The following is an 8,466-nucleotide window of genomic DNA, read 5'->3' as shown; positions in this document are numbered from 1 at the left end:
GCAGGAACAGCAGTAGCAACATTAGGAACAGCAGGAACAGCAGTAGGAACAGCAGGAACAGCAGTAGGAACATTATAGCAGTAGTAACAGTTCAGTAACAGTGAAGGATGGTTTTCCACTTGGAAATACAGATTTCTTTGAAATATAGTAGAACATGGAATCGCTAGATCACGTGGCCAGGGAAACGTGCTAGACCCACCAGGTATCAGAGCTGTGGTCTGAGACGTATGGGGAGAGAAGACGGATCATGAAGGAAGAAGGCAAGGGATCAGGAATGTTCACATCTGCCCTGGGAAGACATCACTGGGTCTGTCCCCTGTCATTATCCACCCAGACACAGTGTATGATTCCATCTTTGTGGACACTACTTCTAAACAACAGACATCAGAATGCATTTAATTTTGCCATTGTTTCTTTAGGCCCACCAGTGAAATAAAATCCATTAATTGTCTAAATTTCCATCAGTCCTGCCTTTGCAAATGGATCTGTGACTTTGGAAAATGTGTCCTGAGAGAAAACTGATTGAATGCAAAATAGTAGCCTTGAAAGCCAATGTCCTCCTTTAAAATGTTTCTTATCAGGTGACCCAGATGTTCTAAGCAATCAGCAAACCCAGAATTTAGATCAGTTGATGAAGCCCTCTGTCAGCAGGCACTTCCCTGTGCCCAGTCTCTGCCTGAGGAACCAGGTCCTGCATACAGGGTGTGCAATGATCTGGGCGCCCCACACGGCCCTCTTATGGTTCCATGGTTGTGTGGTGAGGGGCTTCGCATGTGGGATCCCTGGAATAAGCCAGCGCTTCCACACACAGCCTGGCCCGCAGATATCTATGAGACCAAGGGTCACGGCATGAACCCCTTCCTCTGCGAAGCCTTCCTTAGTGCCCCCCACGTGGATCCATGTGGATCCCCTGAAATCTTCTGTTTGCCTCACTGTCCTGGTCTGTAAAATGGGGAAACAAGAGCACAGCCCTCACAGGGTTTCTGGGTTGGTGAGATGACTTGGTAAGTACAAAGCACTTGGATAGCCTGGTGTAGACGAAGTGCTCACCCATGTGAGTGACAGTATTAGGGTGACATGCGTCATCCTCTACTATGGTTGTGTGTTTCTTGCTCACGGCTAGACTCTGAGCTCCTTGCAAACTGGGCCTAGTTCTTGTGAATTCCTGGAGAACCACGAACTTGGTTGACCCAGTGAAAGCACATACAAATGAACCAGTAAAGACGTGAGTGAACAAGAGAATAAATAGGCCGTATGAACTGACCACTAGGGCCCACGAAGCTCTCCTCAGTTGCCCCCTTTCAGAACATGTAAGAAATCCAGTGGGATGGCTTGGACTCTGCCTGAAGGTCACCTCCTCAGAAAGCCCTCCCAGACTGCCAAGCTAACTCAGCACCCTGTCCAGGCCCTACCTACCACACCTCCCCACCTTTTCTCCTTGGCAGCACATAGCACTCTCTCAAATCATTTTATTTCTTCAATTTCTTGTGTGCTTTTGTGCTGTCTGTCACACCAGAACGTAAGCTCCTGAGAGCCGGGATCACGTGTGCTCAGGGCCTCGAATGGTGCCTGGCCCAGAGTGGATGCTCAATAAATGTTGGATAAATGAATGGATTCTCTACCAAAAGGAGCGAAGGCACCCTTTGGGGGAGAACCACCTCCCTCCTCCTCCAAGATGCACAGGGACCTCCCGGGATAGTTTATTTATTTGCAGGAACCAGCAACTGGACCCCGTTAAGACCGCATTTGCATTTTCAAGACTGTGTCATGTTATTTGCAAGCCCAGGACCTCCATCAAACATTTTCAGATTTGAGTTATAATGAACAATAATGCGTTGCTTCTCTCTGGCAGCTCCAAATAAAGGAGTCCACAAGAGCCTTCCATCTGAGATCTCCTGCTTTCGATTCGTAAAATGGTGTTTAAAAATACATGTGACTTTCAACAGAATGTTGTCTCATGAAAACTAAGGCGGTGATTCACAGGGAGTAAATATGTGGCTCATGCGATGGGTTCCCAGCACCCACCCGTGTTCTGCTGGTCACGCAGAAGGGTGCTATGGGTGCAAAGCTGTAAGTCCAAGAGGTAAAGATGTCGCTCACCTAACACACTTTAAGAATCTTCGTAGGCTCCTTTAGCAACAGCAGGAAAATGAACGCTTCTGTCTTTTGGACTTGACACCCCATTTTTAAAAATGATGTAAATTTACTCTTCATATGTAATTGTTCTTTAATGGAATAACCATAATGACGATCCCTCCCCCGACCCCCGCCTGCCTCCAGTGTATATGAGCACGTTGAGTAATAGGACTCAGACTTACCGGTGCACTTCTGAGTCTGGTGATGGGGTTGTTGATGGAATATCAGAATTTGCCGGGTGGCTGGCTGCGAAATGAACCTTCCCGGTGTATCCTGGGATATTGGCAGAGCTGAAGGAAAGAGTTAAAAGAGAGGGGAGAGAGGAAATGAAAAGAGGCATTTGTGAAATAGTTCGGGTCACCAGCACCCACACATGAAAGTACAAAGGGCGACTCTGGAAATCGGGTTGGCAAACAGGAAAGGGTACAGGCAGGGGCATGGTGACTCAGAAATGCACACAGCCGCTCTACTCTAGGACTGAAAAAACTCATTTCCAGCCCATGTTTTTCCTATTATTTGAATTTGCAGGTATTTTACATACATGATTCACCGCCAAGCTGTTTCCTAATGAAGGAGGACACGGGTTCTTTACGGAACCGCAGACCTGTCCTCCACACATGACCCTGTCATGCTGACTCCAGTCCTAGTCGACACATAACTGTGTGGGCTTTTTTTAAGATATTGAGAGAGGGAGCAAGAGAGTGAGCACAAACGGGGAGTGGCAGGCAGACGGAGAGGGAGAAGCAGACTCCCCTCTGAGCAGGGAGCCTGACATGGGGCTCGATCCCAGGACCCTGAGATCATGACCTGAGCCAAAAGCAGACGCTTACCCGACTGAGCCACCCAGGCGCCCCACATAACAGTGTTTTTAACATAATATTTTCTTATCACCATTGTTGTACTGCATTCCTGATTTCGCGTAATTTCTTGAAATTTCACAGACTTACACAAGCATGGGCTTGTTCGGTGCAACCCCACTTACTCTTCTGCCTTTCCTGTCCTTCTCCCACCAGTGAGAGGGGAGGGAAGACAGCACGGGAACATAGGGGAAGGTTCTTCACTGTAGATATAAACTCCCTCTCTAGAAAGGGAAGCAAATATTCCAAAGAAGTATTTTAATAGGCAGTTCAGAGGCATATGTATCCTGACTAATACTTTTTGCCATCTTCATAGCACACAAATGTTTGAAGTGAATTCTTTGCTGAGGGAGAGCTGGGGCTGAGCTCTGGGGCAGGGCTGTGTGGGCTCAGTCCCCAGGGCTGCTTACAACCTGTGGCCGTGGCCTCCCCGGAGCCAGGGATGGTAGGGAATTTAAACTGTATTTCAAGGAGCAAGAACCCACTATGTGCAAATCCTGACGCTCACTCAGCTAGTACATGATCTTTGTGGACTTGAACTGCTAGCATCCTGCGGGTGCTAGAACCTCAGCTCATCGTACGTGTTGGGGAGGGACAAGGATGACCGCCACCATCGTTCATAAACCAGGAGCGAGGAAAGGGCCAAGACAACGGGCTGCCACTTCTGCTCAGTCAGTGGTTGGCGCTTCCCATCCCTGGGCCTTTTCTTTGGGAGCGTGACATTTCTTGGGCGCTGGTCCTCGTTCGAGACGGATGCGCAGACAAAATGCAATACAATGACAGCTGCGGCAAGCAGACCTCTGTCCAGGGTGAACGACCGGTTCCTCTGTGGGTCTCCTGCTTGCACCCGCGGCCTTCCCCACCCCCCCCACACACAATAAGCCAAAGAAAACGTCCAGGATCCATTTGCCTTAGGAGAACGTTTTGAAATAGGAGGCTTCGGGGGAGTTGGTTCTTAGAGCGGCAGGTGAGGAGGCGGATGGAGGAGAGTGGAGTGGGGATGTGGGTGTGGGCTCAAGGGTCAGGGCTCCGACTCGAACCCCACGACTCCGCTCATTAGCTCACAGGACTGCACCACAGACGTGTAATCTCTCAGAGCCTTACTGCCTCAGCCACGCAAGGGGGTAAAGACAGCAAACTCCAGGCCTGATCGTCTTTGGTGGGGAAAAGGTACCTATTCCTGGGGCAGCCCCTTGGTGTCCCTCCGTGCTGGATCGTGGATTATAGCGCAGACCTTGGTGTTCCCTCCACACATGGATCGTGGCGCAGACCTTCGGTGTATGCCGGGGCGTGGATCAAGGCACAGCCCCTTGGTGCCCTGCTCCCCACTCGTGGACCATGGATCGTGGCACAGACCTTTACGCATGGATCCTTTTATGCATGGAAAGGGCTCCTGACACAGCCCCTCCATGCCCCCCCACATGTGGATCGCGGCACAGTCCCTCGGTGTCCCTCCATGCATGGTTATCTGTTAGTATTGGAATGTTAGAGAAAAAATTATGTACCAGGCAGGAGTTGTACTAATAAACCCCATCTGTGTCTTGCAAGTGACAAGTCATAGCCTTGCTGTGACTATAGGTGATGATGTCCTGGCTTCCAAGCAGCAAAACAGGGATACCTGATGCTAACAGAGTGAAGGCACCGTGCATCAATGGTAATCGCAGAAGAAATTGTACACCTTATTGGATCTTGGGAGACTAGGAAAATGAGGTAGGGAGAGAGCAGGGAAGCCCACTGCATGGGGAGCCAGGCCTCTCTTCCACGCCTGACTTGCCCCTTAACCAACTGTGAGTTCTTCCTCCAGGGACGGAAGCCCTCCGGACCCCAGCCCAGTCCCCCTGCAGCAGGGAGAGAAGCCCATCCACCTCTTCAAGGCTCATCCAGGGTAGAAGGGGGTTCAGTGAATGTGAAGGCGGCCAGCAAATCTTCAGCACTTAGTAGGGGCTCAACTAATTGTAGTTGAAACACAAGATTTTAAGAATTTAAGATTTTAATGAGAAATTTACAAAATAGGAGCCTAATAGGTAGAGGATGTGAAGTTTATCCAGCACAAGCAGCCGAAAAGATATTCAGACAGTGGCTTCCAAATGTCACACTGAATAACTCATGGGGATTTTTCAAAGGTATCCATGCCTGACTCCCAGCCCCCAGACATTCTGATTTAACTGGTAAGGGGGGTGTGACCTGGGAATTGGGGTCTTCAAAAGCTCTCGAGATAATTCTAGATAAGCAGTGCATCGAAGTTTGGAAATCCCCATGTCAGAGCTACATTTTCAGGTTTGTTGGAGGGACCTGGGTGATCAAATCAGCGTTGCCAAATTCTAGGCAGTGCCCTTTAGGATTTCCTGGAATTTTCTTGAAGAAGTGTGGCTGTATGTCAGAGAGGTAACCAAAAACGGGGCAAAATTATTCATGTGTCTGTCTTTTCCCCGAACATTCTATAAAGCTTCCATGCATGTTACAGAGGAAATCCCCTTCCTCTGCATGAGATGTTTTTTCCACTGCTTCTGAAACACCTGCAGAATTGAAATGCCTCTAAAGTCACGGCCTTCCATGAGAACAGTTAAGAAGCCAAGATGGAGGCGAGCGGTCTGCCAACCGGGAGGAGAGCCTGGCGGAGAACATCAGACAGCTCCGTGTGCCGCAAGGCACACAGGTTACTGCTGCGAGGTGGTATTACACACCACGCTATCATGATGATACGATGTTGTGTTACCTCACATCCAATAACAACAAACCACGAGCCAGGAGACATTAAAGAGAAGCCACTTAGGCTTAAGAAATGAATTCAGTTGCATAACAAACCAATTTTGAAATTTGGCCAAATATTTGAAAGTGAAAGTCCTCACCCACGCCGCTTCTAAATCTATTCCATTTACCCCCCCCCCTTTGCAGGGACATCACGGGGGGAATTTTTTCCATCTTCAGTGCAACACGTTGACCTCCTGTCAAGAAGAGAATAGTCTCTGGGGGACACTCTGCAGCCCTGCTGCTGAGGGGTGACATGGGTTTTAAATGTATTTCCAGATTGGTTCCATGTTCAAAGACCCCCCTCCTCCTCTTAAGGAGAGCAGAGAGAAGCTGGAACTCATTTAAAAATAAGATAAGTCTTCATTGTTTGTCTTTGCTCCATAGCTTCTAGGCCTTTGAACACCTTCTGGCGTACTCCGATTCCCAGAGTAAACCGAGATTCTCTTTGCTATGGGTACGTGGGAAGACGTTATCGCCTAAATATGCAACTAACTGGCTTTGTTAAACCCAGCAAAATAAAATAGAAAATAAAGAATTTTAGAATATAAGGAACTTAGCGAGCTTCTTAGAAAAGGGAGCACAGAGGGTGTGTAATTAAAAGCTAAACAGGAAATAAAGAAGAAGAAACTGTGGGAAGAGCAGGTTGTGTGTAGAACACAGGTCGTGTGCACGTGGGCTGGGATTTCAGCCCGCAGACAGCTTCTTCGCTGTTCCCTGGACGTGGCTCGTGCTCACTGGACCAGTGGCTGTATCCCAGGCGCTGTTTTAAACACTGGCATGGATTCACTTAATCCTCACAAGACCCCGTGTTGTAGGTCCTAGAATCATGGCTGTCGTGCAGATGCAGGACCTGAGGTTTTAGAGATAGTCTAAGGAATGTGTCCTAAGCCATTCGAGCTGGCGGGGGCGCAGAACCACCCCCACCCAGAAGGCCTGGATGTAAGGGGTGCATCCTTGCTGGGATCCATTTTGGACAACCAGGGCCCGCAGCAGAGGCAGGAGAGCCCTGCTACCTCCGAGTGGTCGCATTTACTCAGGGCACGGGTGCACGTGCGAGTTCAAGTCAATTCGACGGTCTTTCATTGAGAGCTGTTCGGTGTCAGGTACACATCCAGGCAGAAATCAGCCAGGCCTGCTCCTGACACCTTTCACTTAATGAGAACATTTTTAAATGCACATGTAGAGGTTTGAAGAACCCAAGTGGGGTGAAGACCGCCAATGCAAAGTAGCGGGGAGGGTGGGAGGGGGCGTATGAGAGGGATACAGAAAGAGAGAGGCATGGGGTCAGAGGGCAGGGGGCAGAGAGGCTGGTATTGAACCCTGGGGCGGCCCCTACCAGCCATGGGACCTTAGACAACAGAACTGAAGCTCTGGGAGCCACACTGTGTTCTGGTCAGGGGACCTGTGCCTCCCCTGGAGGGGGCAGGGCAGGGGGAGGGGTCAAGACTGGCCCAGGGCAGGGGGGTGGGACAAGGGCAAGGCTGGGCTTTCGGGGAGGGCCGAGAGAAGGGGGCTGCAGAACATTCTTGGGGTGCCCACAGCTAGAGGGGAAAAAGAAGGAGGGGCCTTGAGCTTGGATTTACTTGTTTTGACTGTTGGGTGAGAAATCTAAGTAAGACCACCATCATTTTGGACATTGGGTTGTGTTTCTCAGAATGGAAGATATTTGGGCCCCAAGATCTGTTCAGGAATTACATTTTATTACCCTCATTGAGTGCCTACACTTGCTTTTCCTCTGTTCTTAGAATCTCCCCGAAGGGAAGGGGACACAGAAATAACCCAGAGGCTTCGAATGCCAACAGGGCTGGATGGAGGCTTCCCCAGACGCAAAGGCATGTCCTTGTGAGCAGGGCATGAGCTTGCCCTGGGGGTTAGGTGGCCCGTCTCTCAGCCTCTCCTGAAATGAGTGCTCTGGGGCTCTTTACATCATGCCCTCCAGCCTCAGCCTCCTCATCTGTAAAATGGGGACCGTACCTGTTCCTGCGCCTCTGGCCTCATCACACAATTTTGAAAAACAAATGAAGGGGTAGATGTGAAAGTCGTCTGAAAAGGCAGAAGTGTCGGCTAAGGTAAGGAACTACTATTCATAGCCTCATTCTTGAACCTGGGTTGTGGTAAGGTTTTGTGTGTGTGTGTGTGTGTCTGTTTTTAAAGGTGCAGCACACCGCAGTGACTGACAGGAAGGCCCCGCCTTCTTCCATCTCAGACCTTGGCCCTCACCTGCCTGAGGATCCATTCTGGACAATCAGTGGTTATCTGCAAATGCTTCATCGCAGAGATGACTGAGGTGAAGACACAGTGAATATGAAACCGTGTACAGTCTTGAAATGAAGGATTACAGCCTCGTGGAAGACAGCCCGGTGGGGGGAGAGGGGGGCCTGGCGGGTTTGGGAAAACAGGCCAGTGGTGGCTGGAAAGCACCAGGTGTGGGGGCGGGAGGCACGGGTTCATGGCCGCTTCCACTTCACTGGGCTGTGTCACCTGGGCGGGCACCTCTCCTTCTCTGAGCCTATTTCCCTGCTGGTAAAACCAGGGGCTGGGCCAGGTGAGAGGCATTACCTAAGACCCCAGGTCCGTAGCTCCAACAGCTGGTCGTTGGCAAAAGAAAACCCACTTCCAGCATTTCCTTAGGAAAGAGCAGAATTTTATGCCCTTGGATCCTGACTTTGCACAGGTACGTTGTTCCATATCATTCCCACAGTTAGGTGCTTTGCACCGATGA

General features: G+C 50.0%; 1 protein-coding gene across 1 annotated transcript in view; it reads right to left on the bottom strand.

The window, feature by feature from the left end:
* The window catches only part of SPATA48 (spermatogenesis associated 48), a 57,031-nt gene that overhangs the window by 1,497 nt on the left and 47,068 nt on the right, over window positions 1-8,466 (bottom strand). Inside the window, exon 8 of the mRNA XM_032430469.1 lies at window positions 2,319-2,426. Within this exon, the coding sequence (XP_032286360.1) occupies window positions 2,319-2,426 (108 nt within the window). The remainder of the gene's footprint in view (window positions 1-2,318; window positions 2,427-8,466) is intronic.

The sequence above is a fragment of the Phoca vitulina genome, unplaced genomic scaffold (genome assembly GCF_004348235.1).
Source record: "Phoca vitulina isolate PV1807 unplaced genomic scaffold, GSC_HSeal_1.0 scaffold44, whole genome shotgun sequence".
Classification (NCBI taxonomy): Eukaryota; Metazoa; Chordata; class Mammalia; order Carnivora; family Phocidae; genus Phoca; species Phoca vitulina.
The sequence above is the reverse complement of the archived record's forward strand: the minus strand, read 5'-3'. Positions and strand labels throughout refer to the sequence as shown.